Source organism: Tenrec ecaudatus, chromosome 9 (assembly GCF_050624435.1).
Source record: "Tenrec ecaudatus isolate mTenEca1 chromosome 9, mTenEca1.hap1, whole genome shotgun sequence".
Taxonomy (NCBI): Eukaryota; Metazoa; Chordata; class Mammalia; order Afrosoricida; family Tenrecidae; genus Tenrec; species Tenrec ecaudatus.
The window spans coordinates 148,403,059-148,425,692 of NC_134538.1; the positions used below are offsets into that span (position 1 = coordinate 148,403,059).

Below are 22,634 nucleotides of genomic sequence, written 5' to 3' on the forward strand. Positions count from 1 at the left end.
GTATGCATTCACTGCAGCTTCTCGGTTCCTTCCTGATACACTGCTCTAGGGGAAAGGCTGGCTGGTCTAGACCACCCTGCTTCCTCCATGACACTTATCTAATCGGCCACTCCAAAAAGGACTCAAAGGCAGCCTTTAACCCAGCCAAATACAGGATGTTTATCATCTACAGTTTTAATAGAGCGGACCCAACATGTGTGCCTATGAAAATGTACACTCAACTCCCCCCATTTTGGGTATTTCAGTGAGTTTGAAACCAAATGATCTCTAAGACATGGCACAGAACCTTTCTATCCATTCACAAGAGCACAACAATGACTCTGTAACAATGCGGTCAACCTTCCCTCAGAACGCCTAGCATGTCCAACAACACAACTTGAGAAATCCAAACGGTCTTGCAAATTCCCCTCTATTTTGAGAAGCACAGGGTTTACCTGTGTTACAATGACAGGTGACAAGTCTTTCAAGTTCTGGATATGGGTTAGCAATGAGTCCCGTAAGGAGGCATGAGAGTCCGTGGGAAGCTCATAAAATGAGGTCTGAATCTTCATTTTCATGGTCTGTGCAGCGAAATAGCAGGATTCCACATCCTGTCGAATCTGTAACAACTGGTCTGAAATTTCCCATGCGTGAACCTGCAAGATCAGAAAAAGACGTCTTAAAGATTAGTGTTACGCCATACAACTCTAGTGCATTTTAAGTATACTCGGACCAAAGTACAACGAAAGAAAACTGACATGCTAGAAATTTTACTCACCAATTCTGTCAACTGCAAACTACATTGTTAGAAGTTTTGGTGAACAAAACCACTTCCAACTTATTCTTTCCAACTTTTTCTATGAAGGTAATAAGGGTTATCTTTTAAACCACCAGGTCTAATGTTACTGATTCGAATCACTAAGCACAGGAGAAGGGTCTGAAGAGAATGTTCCAAGTTTTACGACTACTAAAATGCTACTGTTTACCTTCCAACTCTAGTCAATAGGCAAGATGTTTTGTCTCTTTTATACTTAAATAAGCTTTATTCACACTTCTGAATTTAGTCCAATAGCCATTTTAATATATCTACAAGCAGAGGGACATATTGCATATTGGTCTCAATAGTATTATTTATTTTTCAATCTTCAATTTATAAGTGAAATGGCAGCAGCAACATCATCTCTATTGTGCCTCAAGTGAATATTTCATATACTTGAATTATTTTTTATGTATTTATATTTGACACACTGTTATACATCTTACTAAGATGTTTATTACAGGAAAATATAAGCTTCCCACTGGAAATAATGACGACAAAAGCATGGAATTTGATCTCCAGTAAACTAATCAAGGTTATAAAAGGAAGTTCTACTTTGAAGGACAGTACTTTGGGTACTAAACCCTGCAATACATTGTAGGCAACTAATTAATGCCAATCAATTCTAATTCAATTCTATACCAAATGGTCTCTTCATGGGAGAGGGCTAAGGTGGACAGGCAATGTCACCCTCAATTCAGGAGTCAAGCCAACTGTGAAGAGAACAGATGGGCTTATCTAGTCAACTTCTTAGGAAAACTGAGCATATCAAAGTAATACATAATTATTCTTAAAAGTCTTTCCAAAGACTGATAGGTCAAGATAAAGAAACACATGTAAAAGTAAATCAAAATAAAGATAAAATCAAGATAAAGAAAAAGGTGGGAAGATAAACAGTCTGAATAGGCATCCAAAGTAAATGGGCAGAGATCTGATTTAACTGACAGACCGAGTTTTCAATCCAAGAAGCGGGTGGAGAGTGAGCATAAAGCATGAACTTCTTCCCAGATCTAAAGTCTGTATGAAATTTGTTTCTTCTTTTTACCAGTACAGTGTTTTAAACATACTCACTTGTTTAATGAATCAATGTACAATGTACCAATAATACCAATTTTTCTCTCAGGGGGAAAAAACACTCTACCGGGCACATAGTTTTTAGCCGTTCATGATCTAATCAGTAACCTAAGCACGTCTATGACTTTATATGTCATCAAAATATCTTCATTTTGCTCCAAGGCAAAGGGACTCTATGAAAGCACTGGCCTCTCAGATGCCCTCACAAAAACACAAGTAGGCAGTAAAACCAAAAACCAAACGGGCAGCGGCACGGACAGAAACACTCGGGGAGGAATGATCTCCGGTGTCTGCAAGTCCTGCGCAGTCTGGGCTTCAGTGACCGTGCAGGCAGAGGGCGCAGCACAGTGGCCCCACAAACAGACCGCTGGCTATTTACTAGAAACCCCAAGAAGATGGGCTCACTTTTCAGCCAAACAATCACCAGGTCTTTAAGGAGGACGGTAGCACTGGGAAGGGATACACACCTTTGAATAATCAACCAAATGCTCTTGAAATTTGGGGTTGTCAATACACGAATTTAACACCGAAAGAGCATATTGTACCTGAACAGAACGAATAACAAGATAAAATCTAATGATATTAAAACACTATAAAAAAGTAAGACCATTTGAGCATTTAGATAAGACTTGTTAAGAAGTGACTTGTTAAGGAGAGAAAATGGAATTCTCTTCTCTGACCAGAAGAAAATGGACTAACATACTGAAGATACTCTAAGAATGCTCCTTGGAGGCAAGGATGGCAAGACTTTGTCTCACACTTTGTACATCTATGCCAGGAGAGGCCAGTCCCGGAGAAGGAGGTCATGCTTGGTAAAGCGGAGGGGCAGCGAGGAGAGGAAGACCTTCCGTGAGATGAACTGGTTCCGGGCTGCAACAATGGGCTCAAGCACAGGAACAGCTGTGGAAATGGAGCAGGACTGCGCAGTCCTTAGTTCTGCTGTGCATAGGACTGCTATGGGTCAGAGCCAACTAGCACACCCAACAACAAGAATGTGAATGTGAGACAAATACTCTATACCCAAACTGACTTTGAAATATAAAAGCCAGATTCAGAACCCATTCTAAACAATCTGCTAAACAGTGAGCTTCAGACGATCAAAGTGACCAGAGAGTGAGGCATTAAAGGAAGGAGAGTGTCATTAGACAGAGTCACAGGACAGTTAGAAGTAAATGAGGACTAAAAGTGAGAAAGGTGCATGAAATGAATGCTTACATGCTCCAAGAGTGCAGGTGTCTACCTATTCAAAGTCCAGGAAAAAGATGCACAACGTGAATTCAATATTTCAGTAGGTGTATTGGAGGTGCCACTGTTAGAACGGTTAGGCTGAAATTGTTGCTTGTTAAAATCAAATAGAGCAAACAAGTAATCAAGGGCTATTGTAATTCTACCCCACTTTGTGTCCTCAACAACCTGGATGGAGGAAACTATAGATGTAATTAATACTGAAGAGCCTGTTTAAACCTTTCTAGTACTAGATTTGAAATATCTGCCTAAATTCAAGAGGTATTTTATCTTGAGACAAATTTTCCTTACCAGAGATGCTTGTGTGTGTGCTGAAAAACTGGGGTTCGGCTTATACACGGGTCAGTGGTACCCCAGCGAGGTAGGTGTAACATCTTGCGGGTGATTGCCGTTCCTCCGCTGTTCATTCAAAGCCCCACTGACACTTGGGGCTTTGAATGTTTGTTTACTCACATCTAACCAATCAGAGCCGTCCTATGACCTGGATGGCTTCAATTCGCAGAAGCACCCGTAGTGATTCACTTACTCTGGCAGCTGAACTGGTAAGGATGTGTCTGCGCTCCGTCTCTACCCTCTGGTCTCTGTGTTAATTCACATCCTGCATTTCCCACCCTAGGCTTATACTCCAGTCAATCAGTTTTTCTGGTTTCCCAGGTAATAATTAGGTGCTTCGGCTTATACTCGGGTCAGCTTATATTCTAGTATATATGGTATATGCCCACTTACTTACATATACATCTCTATACAGACACGCACGCTATTCATTGAAAGCAAATATGACTGTCCAGTGCAGTCACAATAAGCATTTTCAGTGCCCAGATTGTGGTCTTTAAGTTCCCCATGAAAAGAAACCACATTTCCTTGGAGAAATAGCTGAAGCAAGAAACATACAAGATGCGCCTGCGATTCTTGTCCTACCAGAGATCAAGGTAGAGCCTCGCCTTCGAGAATCATTTCAAAAGTCCTGAGGAGACACCTTAGTGAGGTTCTCGTTAGCCAAAGACAGGGCAATCTGACCAGCAATGGGATGAAATGGTTGTATGCTTCAATCCACAACAATTCCTAACTATAAAAGGGGCCGAGGATGAGTAACCATTCCAATAGGCCTTAAACGCGCTAGCTTGTAAGTCCGTAAATAAAGGAAGGAATCAAGCATTTATCCTGACTTTCCTCTATCAGCTGTACCACTGGGTAACCACATGGTCGATAAGAGAGGATTCCAGCAAATGCATAAAAAAGGAATAACATTTAGAATATTGCCACTCTGCAACCCAACATCAACAGCTCTATGCACAAGACACAGCCCTTATCACGCAACCCAGAGAGGGAGCTGTAGATTAAAAGGAGCTGCAAATTCCTTGCTGCACTTAGCGCATGCGTCTGACACCTAAGATTGCATCTGATTGGCTGCCCTGTATATCAATTAAGTGATGGGATGGATAGGCTTACATCTAGTATTTTAATGCCATGCGATCTACCCAAATTGCATTTGCGATCGACTAGATCGCAATCGACGCATTGAGCACCCCTGTGCTACATTGTGGACTCTGTAAGCCTTCACCTAACGTAACAATTTAAAAATGGGATGGATAATAATAAAAAAAGAAAAGCATGTAAATGGAACATGTGGAACACAGTGAAAAATAGCATCAATAACAACCCAGAAGGAAAAGCGAGACCAGGTCAGAACAACTATCTAAAAAGAATTTTCCTAACTAATTTAAAAGCCACAGATTTCAGAAGCTGAATCTGAGGATATAGATCTGCAAACCAAACTGAAATGCCAACTCAGCAACCCTACAGCGCATGGTAGCACTACTGTCCCCACGGGTTTCTGAGGCTGTAACTCTTTATGGGAGTAGAAACCCCAACTTTCTCCCAAGGAGCAGCTGGTGGTTTCTAACTGAGGACGACTTTGTGGTGACAGCAGCCAAACTCACCAGCTCTTTGAGGTCACAGGTCTAGGCCCTTGATAACAATGCTAAAATATCAGAGGAAGAGCAACTTTAAAAAGTGGGGGGGGGGGAGGAGATGCACTATTACCTTCAAAGAGACGATTCAGTAGTAGACTCCTTAAAAGAAACACAGGAAACAAAAGAACAACTAATCTATTATTGTCTACATTAAGGAAACATTCTTCTAAAATGCAAATGAAAGAAAAGGTATTTTCAGAGACAAAAAAAGAAGGCAGTCTGTGACCCACAAAGAAACTTAAAGGGTATTTTTCAGGCAGAAGAAAAACAATCTTTGTACAGCATGGAAATGAAACAGAAATGAGCAATGGTAAGACTCTAGATCCTCATCAGAAAGCTGAGGTCCCACATGGCTGGCCCCACTATGAGACACGATGTCCTTCACTGACCCATACCCCTACAGGGGACAACATTGGATAAACAGTGTGGGAATTCCACCCGATCTGATCCCGCTACAAAGAGGCAAAACACTAAGGGGATGCAACAGAACAGAGCAGTGAGGTCCCCAGGGAATGCCGAACGTAGACTTAGGGGCCATGGAGCCCTAACAGACTGGACTGGAAAACACTCCTAAAGGCCAACAAGCAGTCCTTGAACTAACTACAAGCTTTTCTTTCTTGTTGTGTTTTGTTTTGATTTTTTGTCACTGGTTTGTTGCTTGGTTTTGCTCTGTCTTGTTTTTCTGCATGTTATTATCTTCGTAGATCTGTCTAAATAAGATAGGCTGGATGAACAATCTGGGGGAGAAAACAAGGGGACCAACAGTTCCAAGCAGTCATGGGAGAGGAGGAGGTGGGGGGAAAGATAGTGGTAACGAACACAGGGACAAGGGAACAACAAGTGATCCAAATCAGTGGTGAGGAGGGTGTAGGAGGCCTGGTAGGGTGTGATCAAAGGTAATGTAACCAACAGGAATTACTGAAACTCAAATGAAGACTGAGCATGATAGTGGGACTAGAGGAAAGTCAAAGGAAACAGAGGAAAGAGCTAGGAGGCAAAGGGCATTTATAGAGGTCTAAATAAAGGCATGTGTAAATATACTTTCATATGAGGATGGGTAAATAGATCTATGTGCATATATTTATAGGTTTAGTATTAAGGTAAGCAGATGGACATTGGGCCTCCACTCAAGTACTCCCTCAATGCAAGAATACTTTCTTCTGTTAAATTGGCATTCTATGATGCACACCTTCCCGACACAATCGCTGAAGACAAAGCGGGTACATAAGTAAATGTGGTGAAGAAAGCTGATGGTGTCCAGCTATTAGCGTCTGGGGTCCTAAAGGCTTAAAGGTAAACAAGTGGCCATCTAGCTCATAAGCAACAAAGCCCATATGGAAGAAGCACACTAGCGTGTGAAATCATGAGGTGTCGAAGGAATCAGGTACCAGACATCATCAAAACAAAATAAATCATACCACTGTGAATGGGGGGGAAGGAAGTGCGGAGTGGAGACCCAAAGCCCATTCATCGGCCACTGGATATCTCCTTACAGAAGGGTCTCAGGGAGGAGACGAGCCAGTTAGGGTGCGATGTAGCCAAGATGAAACATACAACTTTCCTCTAGTTCTTAAACGCTTCCTCCCCACCCCCATCATGATCCCAATTCTACCTTACAAATCTGGCTAGACCAGAGGATGTATACTGGTTCAGATAGGAACTAGAAACACAGGGACTCCAGGGTAGAAGATCACTTCAGGACCAGTGGTGTGAGTGGAGATACTGGGAGGGTGGGTTGGAAAAGGGGGAACTGATTACATGGGTCTGCATATAACCTCCTCCCTGGGGGACAGACAACAGACAAGTGGATGAAGGGAGACGGCGGACAGTGCAAGATATGACAAAATAATAATTTATAAATTATCAAGGGTTCATGAGGGAGTGGGGAGCGGGGAGGGAGGGGAAAAATGAGGAGATGATGCCAGGGGCTTGGGTGGAGAGCAAATGTTTTGAGAATGATGAGGGCAATGAATGTACAGATGTGTTTTACACAATTGATGTATGTATGGATTGTGATAAGAGTTGTATGAGCCCCTAATAAAACGATAAAAAGGAAAGGAAAAAAAAAAGAGAAAAACCTGAGGTCCCTGGCCATGATGAAGATGGGAGTCTAAGGCAAGTGGCCTACTCAGAGAGCAGAGAGGCAGAGCTCTAGATAACTGGGTAGGGTATTTCACATATTTCTCAGTTACAACCACCAAGGTGGGATGTGGGGAGGTTGGGGGAGGAGGCATCCACAGCAGATGGCAGGCTCTTCCAGACCTCCCAGATATTTGTGAGGATGCTTGCAAGTCAGGAGCCCAGAGAAACTCTCTTTTGGAGACACCCTCCTGGGAAGAGAGGTGGTCACAAGCAAAAAAAAAGATAAAGTTCTTCCTGGCTCCTTTGCCCCTTCTGAACAAAGAGTAACAGCAAACGACATCACTCTCAAGACAGTGTAAGACCCACTGCAGCTGTGGGCAGAGGAAGAGACAATCTCCACCCTAAGGGACAGCCTTAAACAACTGTGGGCCCACGATATGACATCAACCACAGAGGTCTCTTACCCTGATGGAGGGCATCAATCTATGCTGTGCAAGGACTGCTCCGCTAGATGCCAGCATAGTGTACTAGTCACAGGGAAGGAAAAAAGGAGAGTCCTAAGAACAAGCACGTGGCTGCAGGAACCGTTCAAGAATAGGGGACTGTGATTCTTGGCAGTCTTTCCGTCTAGCCTCCCATCAGACTGTTGTAATCCAGATGGTTTCACTGGCAGACTTGCCAGGGCTTTCTTCTTACAGATCTGTCTTCCTGTGGAACAACACTGACCCCAAAGATAAAGGGCACATTAGGACACCAGGGGAGATTCCTATTTCTATGCAACATAATGGCAAGCCTAAATGGAAATCGAACCAATTACATTCACAGTAGCAATAAAAATAACAAAACCCTTAAGAAAACGTTTATCAAACACCTAAAGTGTGGTAAAGAAACTAGATGGTGCCCGGCTATCAGAAAGAACAGTAGTGTCTGAGGTCTTAAAAGGCCTGTTTTCAAGAAGCAGCCATCTAAGTGAGGCAACAACCAAGTTCATATGGAGAAAGTTCACCAGCGGTGCAATCCAAAGATTGTAAATATAATCCAAATCTAAAGAAGGGAATGGTATTAGAGCTTAAATTGTGAACTTCTGGTTTGTAGAAGCCTATGGAAACCCAAAATACATTTGCAGGATCTACATATAGAATAAGTCTCCAGTCAAGGGAGATGAGTAGCCTTGAGATAAGACAGAGAGCACTGGAAAGTCAATCATGAAAGATATGATTAGGTTAAAATGTCATATCCTATCATTTGATCTCCCTTTTGACCCATTTTAAAGTTGTTTCAGTTTGTACTAATTTTTGCTTTCTCTTTGAGGTTTTTCTGTTTTGTCTATAGTCACTGTTGGCATTGTTTATTTTCATCCTGCTTGTATTTTGTATGATTTTCTATATATGAAATCAAAGACAGGTAGATCTATAGAGAGAGCAACTGGACAGGAGAACGGTAGGGGAGGATGGGGGATGGGGCACTAACAGCAAGTGTGAGAATAAAATGTTCTGAAATTGACTCTGGTGATGACTGCACAAATCTTAATGTGACTGAATGATTGTACTGGATGATATGCTAAACATATGCCAATAAAATTATTTTTTTAATTTACAAATTTAAAAAAAATCTAAGGCATGTACAATGAAAAAGATAGTCAGACGTTGAAAAAAGACTTCAAGTGAAAAACCACCTGTGATCATAATACATCCCAAATTTGTCTGCAGATTGAATGCAACCCATAGCCACACCCCAGCTGGCTGACTTGCCAAAACTAATGAGGGATTCTAAAATCCTTATGAAAAGAATATCCCAACCAACCTTGAAAGCAAGCAAGGTGGCCTCACACTTCCCAATCTCAAAACTGACTGCAAAATGACAGTAACCAAGACAGTGCGGCACTGGAGAAGATGCCACCGAGAAACAAGCCCTGATACATGCAGAACTTGGCTGAACCTGGTAACCCTGCTGAGTGAAGGGTAAACATTTATGATCTCACTTACGTAGGCAAATGTACAGTATGGCTGTTCCAATGTGTTCTTTTCAAGTGTTTGTCTTTTAAAATAACAGCTAAGTACAGGACAGAACATCAAGACATTACTCTGAGTGAAACAAGTCAGTCACGAAAAGGACAAGTGTTATACGGTCTCACTTACGTACAAAGACAACAGCGCAGGCAAACGCACAGGGACCAGGTTACCAATGGCTATAAAGGGCAGGAGGAAGAGGAAAGGGGTGTGACTGCTTATGGAATGCTCAATCCTAGTTGACAGTGAGGAAAAAAATCCCATCACTTACCATAATGGCTGTCAATTAAGTTATCTACCTATAAATAGCAGAAATGGTAAAAACGGCATGATATGTTGACAACAACAAAAATAATAAGTAGAGTTGCTGGAGCTACTTAAGCACCTGTGGTTCTGGGTCCTTAAGTCTGGAGATTTACTCATGGTTTCATGTGACAGTTCACTTTTCAAAAGTGGTTAATAACGTGCTTAGTGGCCTGTTCTACATGCTAGTTTTATTTCATAATACTTGAGGTCTTAAAATTTTGTTTGTTTGCAAGCAGACATCCAAGGCACAACAACTGGCCTCCATTCAGCAGGAACAAGAGAGGAAGGAAAACAACAGGAAGAGGAGGAAATGGAAGTGTGGTAAACTCCCCCGTGGACAACCGGCTCCTTTGCCTTTGAGACCTGAACTGGATGATGACCAGCTACCATTACTGGACCATTTTGATGAGAGATTCTATGTAAGAATCCTGATCAAAAGGGGAAAATACAGAAAAGAATCTTAAATTTCATGAACTCCTAAAACGACTGCCCTAAAATAATCTTTAAATTGAAATCCAAAAGCATTCCCTTCAGTCTCCTTCAAACCAAACAATAGTTTAATCTTAACAAGTATCGACTGTCTGGAATATTACACCGTTTCAAAGTCTCTCCATGGAACTGACAACACCGGGAAACTTAGGGGGCAGTGAGTGCACAGGGAAGAGGAGCAACTCAACTTGAAGAACGCAATCGATGCCACTGAACTGTACATGCACAAACTCGACTTGGTGAGCGTTTTTGCTATGTACATTTTCAACAACAAAATAAATCACGTTTAAAAATGAAAGAACTAATGAACAAAACTTCCATAGAAACCTGGCACACTTGAATACCACAGCTACTAAAGTAAACTGTCAAGGATGAGACTGCCAGTGCTGAGGGGCAAGGACGGTCATTAGCCACTCCAGTGCCTTGTTCACAGTTCCTCCTGAGGCTACACTGCCAAAGGACAGAGGTGGCTGGGAGGGAAGGAAGAGAAAGTGGAGGGGGACCGAGGGAGGGCAGATTCTGTACAAGGAGAGAATAAAGCACACTTCACAGGACTTTCTAACCACAGATGCCAGGTGCTACCCACTAAAACCGAGGCCTGCGCTGGACTCAGCTCCACATTTTCAGGAAGGACCCCTTCACCCGAAGTCGGGCACAGAGGCAGCAGGAGGAAGGGCAGCTCCCACCAGCAGCACATTTCAAAGAGGCTGCAACAAGAGACATTCTCCATTTAAGCATCTAATTCCAATCTTCCCGTGCACAAAGCAGTAGCAGAACAGGCCTTTCTGGGTGTCTTTTGAAAAGATTATTTCCATGACTATGTGATGAATATAGAGCCCTGCAGTCCTTTCAAGCACATGCTCAAAGACTTCACAGCCCACTGAAAGGCCTTTGCTTTTCTTTAGCGGTGGGTGCGCTGGGGCTCCAAGCACACCAGCAGCTCTAAAAGCCGGCTGCATCGACTGCCATCACTGCCCAGGCCCTCCACAGTGCGCCCCGACCAGAGCCTTGGGGTTCATTAGCAGCCAGGAAGGAGAAGATTAGGGCTGCTGGCTAATCCGACACAACAATGTCTCAAATTAAGCAGATGACTTAAAATAATACTTCACTGAGGATGAAAGAGCTCTCGCAAGTACAAAACGTAGTTCTGGCTAGACAAATATTTCATTAAGACTTGAAAGGCAATATAAAAGTGTGTCACGTTGCTGGATTTTTCGCAGGTACTTCGGTTAGTAGCTAATGCAGTGATTAAATATTTGGGGGTGGGGACCTAGAACTCAGAAAACTGCCCATCAGTCACAGATGGCAACTTTCTACACAGCTGCCTTGAGACAATACAGGCAGAACCAGAAAATGTGCGTTTTGTTAAGTCAAGAAAAAGTTCTTTCCACGAAGCAGGTAAATAAAGCACAAACCTAATGTACCTAAAACAGAAAAGACAAGTTTTTAGAGTTATCCAAATAGCTTTTAAAGTTTTTTTAGCCTAATAAATAGTTCATGAGAATTTTACAAATTTTTGCCAAATGGCTAAGACAGTCTTAATGACAGCTAAAAAAAGTCAGTGATAGAGAAATCAGAATCTTTTTCAAGAAAATATAGGATGACTCTCACTACCTAACACTCCCTGCTCCTGCCCCTGTAATAACCTATTTAGCAAGATGACCCAAAGGAAAGAAAACAAACAGAGGTAAGCTCTTCACCACAGCAGTGATCAGTGAATAAGAACCACTTCCAAAAGCTGAAAAGTGAGATGTTGAAGGAAGGATTCAAGTGGTAGAGAACTCGGCATGCTTAGAAAAATAGGCGTAGTTTCTAGTCCAATTCCAAGTCTAGTCTCCCACGTTGGGGCTATCTGGTTAAATGGCAGTCCACTGTGACTGAGCGAAAGACAAAGATATGGCAACAGTCACATGCACAGGGCTCCAGCATGCCAAAGACGTGGAGCGCCTTTTATCAACCCGCTGCAGCGCAGGAGCTCTCACGCCAAGTGGCCACTGAGCACCTGAAACAGAACTGGTGCGCCTGAGGAACGGATATTTACATTTACTGAAGTGCCTGATTATGAATGAGCTCCACTCCTAAAGCTGTCTGAAGCTGCATTTGCACATAAGATATAGCTCATATCTACCAGCAGTTAAGCACATGTCTCAGTAAATAGTATATCTATGATATACTAAAATTTGGTCAACAAAATACGGCAATGCTTTGATGCGTACCACACAGTAGCACCTGTTTTGTTATTAAAAACCACTGTATGTACCTGAAATTTTTTTGCATACGTCAAATTTTTAATGGGCTTTATGGGGGTGAGACTGGTCTGAAAATGCAGGCTGAGGTCATACAGCCAGTCAGTCACGACCTAGAGGCGGTTTGTAATTTGAATTGAACAGGCATACGAGGCTAGGGGATATCACAGGATGAGGACACTAGACTGGTAAGCTCTTGGGGGAAAAGGACGCAGGTTTTATTATTTATTTTTATATCCCATTTCTAGCACAGTACAAGACATATATTGTTCATATGTTCATTTAGCTAACCGATCCAGAGTAATATAAGAACATTTTCTATTTTCCAAAAGGGTTTCCTTTAAAAGCATGCTAAGTTTCTATTAGTTTTATGGCCTAAGAATAAACCAGGCCTAAATTTTCAGAGGAGCTAAAATCGATGGCTGCAGTCACTAGAGAAAACCAAAGACTAGACTTTTATCAATGGCTAGGCGAATCTAGAACTTCTGAAGAAATAAGTTTGATGTAGATATTCCTTCCTAAACTATTGTGTCAAAGATAATTCCTGAGGACATCTATAAGCCAAACATGTAATGCCAACTTAGTGCAGCAAAGCATCATTTGACTTCCACCACTCCTTTACTGTTTCTATACCAGAGTATGAAACTTGTGGTGACCACTAATTCAGATGGTCTCTGTAAAAGCCGCATCCTTCCTATAATTTAAATTACAGTCTTAAAATCACTCAGTAGCACTGTCTAGCCAGTTATGGCCAACTCATTAGTCCTATAAACAGGCGGCCTTTCCTTCCACTGCTTTCCCTATGCTTAATCCAGTTGGGTTACAGGGTGCAGACAAAGCAAACCCCTAGTGGTGGGAACAGGTCCCTGCAGGATAGGCTTTGAGATTTGGCCACAGGAATTCTTTCTTTAAGAACACTTTGAGAAGATGTTACCTGCCTGGTGGAAGTTTAACAAACGAACACTAGTGCTTCAGAAAATGATTATTTTACACATAGACTAATAAAGAGAAAATCCAAACTCATAATATGGGTTAAACCATATCCAAACTACATGTTTACACCAAATCTAATGTCACCGGGTCATCAGAACTGACTCCACAATTAGTAAGATGGGGAAAGGGTAGACAGCAGGTTTTGTTTGATTGTTTGTTTGGGAGGGGGGTGTTTTATAGCAAGTCAAGCAAATTCTGTTATCAATTTCAAACAGAGTATTTAAATACAATGCTTGTTACTCTACTAAGCCAGACTCGTGGTGACAAATGCCATTAATGACTACTTCAAGAAAGCTTTATGGAATTAAAAGGTTCCTCTCCTCCCTTTCTATACCTGACTCTTTCTAGCTTCTCTCACAGAAAGCTTCACAAGCTTGGAGAGCATCACAGAAGGGTGGACAATACCTATCATTTCCCTGTGTCCACGGATATGATGGCAAGAAAGAGCGCAACACTGACAGTCACACACGACGACAACCGTAAGCCCTTGGAGAGACCCAAGCAGCTATGTCCCTCCAAGAAGACAGCCATCACCTCTCATCCATGAGCCTGTGCGTGTCTTTCCCACTAGGCCAGCACTGAGCAGCATCATTCAGCATCTCACTCTGAGTTAGTGCCCCCAGGGGTGTCACCTGGGAAGGTTCTCTCTCGTCACAGGGAACTTTTCCATAAAAGCAGTTTTGTTTCGCTCAACCTTGTTTTTTGCGATGGCTGATTTAAAAGAACAATGTACAGCTGAGAAATTTTGTTTCCTGCTCTGGAAAAAAGCCACAGAAACTGTTGTGATGGTGAACACAGCTCACAAGGACAGCGCTATGGGAAAAACTCAAGTGTATGAGTAGTTTTCTCATTTCAAGGAAGCTGAAAGGTTGACTGATAACAAACCTCGATGAAAATGTCCACTCTTATTGCATTTGGAGTTCATTCCACCAGGTCAGACAGTTACTCAAACTTTCTATTAAGACAGTGGTTCTCAATCCGTTTGGGGGTCAAATGCCCCTTTCACAGGGGGTCACCTAAGACCACATTTCTGATGGTCTTAGGAACCTAGACACTGCTCCTCTATCCGTCTCCAGGTGGGTCCACACATGTGCAGACACACCCACATAAGAGGTCACCGCAACAAGAGGAACTGTATCAAAGGATCGCAGCACTAAGAAGGTGGAGAACCAATGTATTAAGAGATTCTGAAAAGAAAGCCTAACATTGTGCAACCAAAAATGCCTGATTTGTGGCAGTTGGGGGACTGGTTTGCTACCACAATGCACCAGCTCACGAAGCCATCTGTGTGTACCAGTTTTTGGCAAAAAACAGCATGCCTCTCCTGCCCCACGCACCTTACTCACCTGATCGCTGATCTCACGCTGGGCAACTTCTTTTTGTTTCTGAGAATGCAGAGGGGCATGAAAGGACAGCGATTCAATGACTTAGAAGAGGTGAAGACAAAAACGTGAGAGGTGCTGTCAGCTATCCAGATGAGTTTGAAAATGTTTCCACGAATGGAATCACAGATTTGACAAATGTATTAAGTGTAAAAGAAAGTACTTTGAAGATAAGGCTGTTTAATGACATAGCTTTGAAAAAAAATTCCATATTTTTGGGGTACCCCCTTAGAGACCCCCCTTCTGAGCAATTATTCACCCTCATAAGGGTGTCCATAAGGTTTTAATGGACACCCATTAAACATTTAATGTGCATTAAAAAAAATGGACACCCAGTGGAACACTGTCAGATGTAGTGTTGAAAGGTGAGTCCCTCAGTTTGGCTTGAAAGGCACTCAAAATTCAACCTGGGTTAGAGTTGTCTCCTTAAGAGTAAAGTCGACCTTATGCCATGTATAAAGCTTTCAGGACCTTCGTTTATTCATGGGGCACAACTCAAAAATAGAAGAAATAGCTGCAAACATATGAGATGCGTTGACACAGCAGCTGCAAGGTACAAATGTGATCCGGTGGCTCAGGACCAGGCAGGGTTCATCCTGTGCTCCGCAGGGTGGCTGCGAGTCAGAACCAGCTCCACGGCATCTAGCAACCAGCACAGGTTCATCCAACAAACGTTGAGAACCAGCCACCTTGCTCCTCTCGTTCCTAATAACCAGGTGGCCCTGAGTGAGAATCAAGTTGACGACAGGAAGTTAACTGTGGGTATGGAACTGTACCAACAAAGACACGAGGCAGGAATCCTGTGGTCTAGTGGAGCAGACCAAACACATCTCCAAAATGTTAACTGGCGACTGCATGAAATCAGGTGCTCTACGAGCGCAAACCTAGCAAACCACCGGCATCCAGTCACTTCTGACTCATGGCAACCCTATGGGCAGAGCCAAAATGCTCCTGTGGGTTTCCAAGACGGACTCCTCAGGGCAGGAGGAAGCCTCGTCTTCCTCACAGAGGGCAGCAGCGGGGAGATTCAGACTGCTCACCTTGTGGCCTTTACCAGCAGGGCTCCTTTCTAGGAATGCAGTCTGGGGACAGTGTCTTCCAGCTGAAGAGATTCAGGGACACCTTGAAGGAAGACATCAAATCTAGGTGTGGCCTTTAAAAGGAGGGTTCCTTTCTGTATTTAAAGCAGTTAGGTAATAGTTACACACAAAGATAAGAGATCAAAGAAATAACAGAACGGGCAAAGGCAGTGCCGCCTCTCAAAAAAAAAAGGGCATTTATTTCCTATGGGAGGTAGTGGAGGTCTGTGAGTGCGGGTATAAGGGATCCAATAAGAGCATCCACGGACTGAGAAGGGAATATGCAAATGTTCCGGTCCCCGAGAATGCAGCCCAGGAGATGCACAGCATCCCTGGGGCTGACAGGAGGCAGAGCAGCAGGATGCACTCATACTGAAGTTTACTATACCACGGAGGAAGGACTTAGGATGCATCTGGCTAGGAAAGGGACTGGAAAGATAGACTCTGGGACCCAAAGTAGATAAGGAGAAAAGGCAGGCAGACCTGATAAGGAAAAAGAAGATAACTAGTGAGTTACGGTTTTGATGCAATTCCCTGGGTGAAATTCAAGGACTTCTCTGCAACACGGAATCCTGGTGGCACAGTGATTAAAGCATTCAGCCTCTAAGTCAAGGGCTGGCAGTTCAAAGCCACCAGTCACTCTATGGGAAAGTGATGTAGCAGCCTGCTTCCTTCAAGACCCGGGCCATGGAACCACTGTGGCGCAGCCCCACTGCTCCATAGGGGAGGTCTGAGTTCAAATGACTCAACAGCAACAGGTTTACTTGGGTTTCCTGTTTCACCTGGTCTATCTGATGGAACACATGCTTCCCTCAGGGCCCTTCCAAAAAATCCACTCAAATGGGAGCAAAGAGATTAAAGCAACAAAACAGAAACCCATAAACACAAAGAGAATGAAAACGCAATATATGCCAACAAAACTGTGGAAACTAGAGAGCTAATGGATGCGTATAACTTCGTAGCTCTGAGAAGGGCTGCCTGGTGGGAGAGGAGAGAAGCTACAAAATTTGTATTACAAAATCCCAGAAAGGCTCAGAATGAATTGGAAGCACCAAGTAAAACTGAAAGCTGATTCGTAGGTGGGGCTGAAAACAAAAAGAGAGAGTGAGAGAATCTGTGTGAGAAGCAGTCAGACTCCTAGATTCCCTGACCGAGCAAGGCTCCAGAACGCTAGAGGTCTAAGTACTTTTGGAAGACTCTAGGACAACAGATTCAGCTTGGGACAAGTCATGGAAAAATGGATTGAAGGGAATTTCCCCAGGGACTTTCTGATGCCCCCTTGTGTGATCGTGAAAACTGGAGAGTAAATGAAAGCCTCCACACTTACTGGCGAAACTGACTCCCAGACTCTTTCCCCACCTGGCTCTGAGGACACTAGAAGACTCCTCTCAGGGAAAAATACCACCCTGAAATCAGACCATGAAAGACAACGGGAAGGAGAGGCAGAGGTTCCCTTCTCAATTATCCATCAAATGAAGGATGGGCATTGACGATGTGTGACAGTACTGGGTATTTTTCGGGTCAACTTTTTCAAGCTTTTCAACCATGTTTTCTGTCAAGCTACTAAGCGTAAGGTCAGCAGTTAAAAACCACCCAACTGGTCCTCTGGAGAAAGATGAAGGTTTCTTCTGCTGCTCTAAAGATTCACAGGCTCCGGAATCCCTAAGGGCAGTTCTGTGTCCTATAGGACCTTCATGAGTCAGAATCAACTCAGTGGTAGAGGGTTTGGCTGCCACACGGCATATCAACAGGTTCCCATGTTCCCTAGCTTCTGGTTAGGTTTGGTCCAGGGTGCCAGCAGGAGATCAGAGGGAAAGAATGAGATCAGGATATTTAGTCTTCTACTTCCCTCTCGGCAAGGCCACTTCAAGTCAGCTGGGTCCCTTCAAGTGAAAGCCACGACTTCTCAAGGCAATCAACTCCATACCCTTTACCCGAGTTTGAGTTATTTACTCCATCCCCTAATATCCAGACCCTGGGATATTAACCGTTTGGCTACAAGTTATCACACTACTTGGTGTGGAACCATTACACCCACATCTTCATAGACAGTTCATAAATATAAAGGTAAGATAAACCCTCCTCTGAGTATACATTTCAAAAGTACCATCTGCTCCCGACTATTCACAGAAGTGAAGATAGTGTCTAAAAGACTGGTGGAAAGTTAGGAGAGAAAAAGAAAAAAATCCAACTCTGCTATCGAGTTGATTCTGACTCCTAACAACGCTATAGGACAGGGTAGACCTGCCCCCGTGAGTTTCCAAAACAAGTAACTCTTTCTGGGAGTGAAAAACCTCATGCTTCTGCTGTGGAGCAACGGGTGGAGTCAAACTGCTGACATTGCAGTTATCTGCTCAACTCGTAGCCCGCGGCAACACCAGGGTTCACAGGAACAACATATTTTGAGCACTGTATGCCAAGATCTTTTGAGTTCTTTGTGGATATTAACAAATGTAATCACAACTGCCCCTACGTGATAAGCACAGATTTTTACTTGGCCCCTTTCCATATACCGAGGACAAGAATAGTTGCTAGCACATGGTAAACACTCAAATATTGATCTAAATACACACAAAAAGCAGAATAAAAAGGGAAGCGCCAACTTTTGTAAGACAGTGGTGTGATGTAGCATTACTCCTTGTACTTCAGGAAAGATAAAAGTGGTTATTTTGTCAGTTTGTATAAGCCCTTTCCGTTTCCAAAGCATTTTGTAAAGTAAATCCAGGGGCGCCCACAACAGTTCTCTTGGCCAGATGATAACTGTCTTCAAGAGCCGGAAACCCAGCATCCGGAAAACCGGGTGTTCCAAAGATTTTCTGAAACTAGAATTGCTATTTTTTCCCCCCTTTACGCTGTGTTGCAGCCCGATTCAAGGAGAAAACGAACACGTGGAAGAAATCTAGACGCCTGAGAAGTTTCGAGAATAATGCACTCACACCAGAGACGTGGCCAGGGAGGAACAGGAAGGGAACATGGGGAAGAAACGGCCAGGTAGGGCCAGGGGGCGGGGGGAGGGGGGCTCCGATGAAGCATCCTTCAGTGGAGAGTGCAGAAAGGCTGGGGTGGGGACCTAACCCAATCACGGGGTGGACGGCAGACGAAACGGAAGGGCAGGGCCCAGGGAGCAGCAGCACTCGTAAAACTCGATCGGAGCCACCAGCGCTAAGTACGAAGACCTAGCAAACCCCAGCCTACGGGTTGGGCAAAGGCCCAGTTCGCGACCGACCAGCTGCGACTAGTTTTCGGTGCAGAGGCTGAAGATGTAACTTGGCGGCCCCACCCCGCGAAGGCAGCTCCTCCCCGAGGAGGATCTCCCGAGGCCAAAGGCCGGTGGAAGCTGCTGCCCCCACGAGCCCGAGCCGCACTCCGCCCCGACCCCGCGGCGCAGAACGGCCTCTCCGGGCCCCTCACCGAACGCTGCAGCTCCCCAAGCCAAAACGAGGCGCGCTCCTTGCCGCTGGGATCGGGGTCGTGGTAGAGCGCCTGCACTGCCTGGTACACGAGCTGCAGAGTGGGCTTCGCCCCTTCCATGGCGGGGAGGGCCGGGGCGGCGGCGATGGCTCTGGCGCTTCTCCCGAGACGTCTCCGGTTGCTCCTGCTTGCGCTTCCTCACTGCCTCGGCCTTGGCCGCTCCCTGACTGGCGCCATCTCCTCCTCTTTGGCCGTTACCAGGGCAGAGGGGTTCGCGTGTAAGTGGCCCCCTCGGAAACGCGGGCCGGCCGCTTTCGGGTTCCTGCCTTATTTTTCAGCCCCTTCCAGTAATCGTTAGACGTCTGGGTCCGGACGCTAAAGCTTGGCTCTTCACCCGCGGTCTTTCCCCCCGAAACCTGCCAACTTCGGAGCGAAACCCTGCCCCTGGCCCTGAGCCGGTTTACCCGGACCGGAAGTGGCCGCACAGACCCCTATGGCACACTTCCGCCCCGTGCTATGCAAATTGCCTCCTTCCCGACACGCCTCCCTGTCGTCCCGCCCTCTTCCGGAAGTGACTGTCGGCCCCGGACCCGGGGAGAAGGGATTCGAGGAGGGCTCGCTGTTTCTGGCCTCCGGTTGGCGCTTTAGAGTCAACTTTCCTGCCCTCGCCGAGCTGCTTCCTGGCCCGCACGCCCCGGGCGCCTCGATGGAATTGTCTTAGAGCTTCCGTTCTCATCAATTGCTTGGGGAAAGTAGAGGAGCAAGCCCTTCGGCGGCGAGGTGGATTGACACCTTGCTGCAACAATGGGCGCAAGCATGGGAACGATTGTGAGGATGGCCTAAGACCAGGGGACCGTTTGGGGTTCTGTTGCCCATAGGGTCGAAACCGACCCGATGGAACCTAACAACAACAGCCGTTCACCGTGGAAACTCTAAATCCAGTTTCTGAGTCGCCACATAAATTTAGCCCCCATTGAATTCTTTCTAAAGACTAGCCAGCATTGGGAAGAATTTTGCCTTTAGCCAGAGTGTGTGTTTGCAGGTGGATTACTGCCACCTATACGCGGCCAGGTCAGGGAGGGACAGCCTAGCCCTTAAGAACTTTCCTGGGTGTGCCCCTAACAGAGTTTGTGGTCCTAACACCCAATATGATCAGTGACTCATAGTCTAATTGCTTGGGTCGCAGGACCCCCTAACCAATCTTATAAGTTTTAACGATTCAGAATAGTGTTAGACATCACAGTCATCCCTTTTCCTGCTTCTGTGGTTGTTGTTACCACAACTGTGATGTATTGATTTGCCACCAGACATGCTCTTGCGAGAGTTTACCTTGCATTTCATGTCTCCGTGATCACGCCGGCGCCACTATGACCTTGTGCTGATGAGTCTACTGATGTGTCTTCGTCGTGATCCTCTTTAAGACTTTACTAAAGTGTCTCAGATGAAATTTATTTGAACTTGAGGCCTCTTTTCTCTCCCCCAGCAAGCTGTTCACTCTACTAGAGACTCAGAGGACTTAAAACACCATTCTGCATGATTCTAGTGGAGGAGATATAACCATAATCAATCAGCTATTCTACAAATCTGAAATAGGTGCCACATGTAAGTACCTATATACTCGAGCATAAACTGAGTTTTTTCAGCACATTTTTTATGCAGTTTTTGTGGTAAAATTAGGTCCATCGGCTGATATTCGGGTCAGCTTATACTCGAGTATATACGGTATGCAAAATACCTAGAATCCCTGTTCAGACTCCTTTCCCACCAAGTGCTTATACCTAAAGGGGTCATTGAATCTGTCACCCTAGAACTTTGATAAAACAAAGCACTTGCGTACATTTTTCATGGTCATTTTCACTTAGAATTGTAATTTTGTGTATGTCATTCTTTCCAAATAAAAAATTAGTGGTCAAATGCCCTCCAATTCACACACATAAAAAGTGGAACTACTGCAATCTACCACAGACGAGTATTTAAAATAAAAAGCAATATTTTCAAGAGTACCCCAACATTACCACTACTCTTTTGTACTTATAGATAAATGTTACTATTTGATGAATGCTTACAATGTATAAAACATTATCATTGCAACATCTGATTTGACAACTTTAGCAAAGTGATCTTAATCTTACCAGGTTATCTCAACAGTGTTTTAAATTCTATACCACTGGCCAAATTAATGACACTATCAACAGAATTACCTCATGCCCCAGGGGGATGATTGATAATATTCTCGAACATAAAATGGTAATGATGTACCTAAAGTGAATCAGAGATATATATAAATCATAGGTATATAAATGGATTTGGGGCTTACACTTAATTCTAGCCCCAAACTAAGAATAATTAGTTCTTATGACATGACCCTACTTGATGCTCACCCCCATGAAGAGGTCATTGAAGATATGGGTGCTATAGCAAAGTATAATAAAGAAACTAGATGGTGCCTGGCTAGCAAAAAGAATAGTACTGTATACGGGGTCTTAAAAGCTTGTCTTCAAATAAGCAGCCATCTAAGGGAGGTGTCAACTAAATCCACATGGGAGGAGCACACCAGCCTGTGTAACCCAAGAATTGTAAATAATAAAACCCAAATCTGAAGGAGGGGTTAACTTTGGAACACTGGTTTGCAGAAGACTGGATGAAGAGACAGTGGAAGCCCAACATCCATTTGCATAGGCCCTACATGGATCAAGTCTCTGGTGAATTCCCTCTGACCATAGTCAAGGAAGGTTAACTTGGTTTTCAGAGAGCATTGTAACGTCGACTATGGCAGATGTAGGTTGGTTAGAATGTAATACCGTGGGAGTGATGATACCAGGAGGGTAGGGAAGGAAGGGGGATCCGATCGCAGTGATACACATATATACACACATGGGGATGAACAACAAATGGGGGCAGGGAGACAGTGGTCGGTGTAAGATAAGAAAATAATAATTTGTCAAGGGGTCATGAGGGGGAGGGAAAAAAGAAGAAGTGATACCAAGGGCTCAATAGAAAGTAAATGTTTGGAAAATAATGATGGCTACATAGGTACAAATAGGATGGTGCAATTGTATGGATTGGTTTAGAGCTGTAAGAGCTCTTTAACGATCTTTTAAATAACTTCTTTTAAAAAAACCTACATGCCAGATCTAACCATTAAAAAACAGGTCATACCACATGTTCCACCTTTTGACTCATTTCATTTTAAAACTTTAGTTTTTAAAACAAAAAGTGGAGGGGAAATCCATGTGCGTTAAGCCTCAGTGAACCCCTCTGACCATGGGCCAGGGAAGTGCATGGCATTGCTGTCCTGCAGACGGCATTGGAAAATGGATTGCCACAGATAGAGTTAGGTTAATGTTTAACCCCTTATAATTTGATTTTTATCCTCTTTGACCCACTTAAAATTTATTCCACTTTTTACATATGTTCTGCTTTCTTTCATACTGAAGTTTTTCTCGGTTTTACTTTGTTATTGCTGTTAGTTTTTTGTTTTTGTTTTGTATGTTTTTCTGTATGTGAAATCCAGGATAGGTCAATCTACAGAGACAGTAACTGAATTAA

General features: G+C 44.0%; 1 protein-coding gene across 1 annotated transcript in view; it reads right to left on the reverse strand.

The window, feature by feature from the left end:
* The window catches only part of TNPO3 (transportin 3), a 59,344-nt gene extending 39,778 nt beyond the window's left edge, over positions 1 to 19,566 (reverse strand). The window contains exons 1-2 of the mRNA XM_075558648.1: positions 19,086 to 19,566; positions 435 to 635 (exon numbers count right to left, since the gene is read on the reverse strand). Of these exons, the coding sequence (XP_075414763.1) occupies positions 435 to 635; positions 19,086 to 19,205 (321 nt within the window). The 5' untranslated portion in view covers positions 19,206 to 19,566. The remainder of the gene's footprint in view (positions 1 to 434; positions 636 to 19,085) is intronic.
* Between the last annotated feature and the right edge of the window lie 3,068 nt (positions 19,567 to 22,634).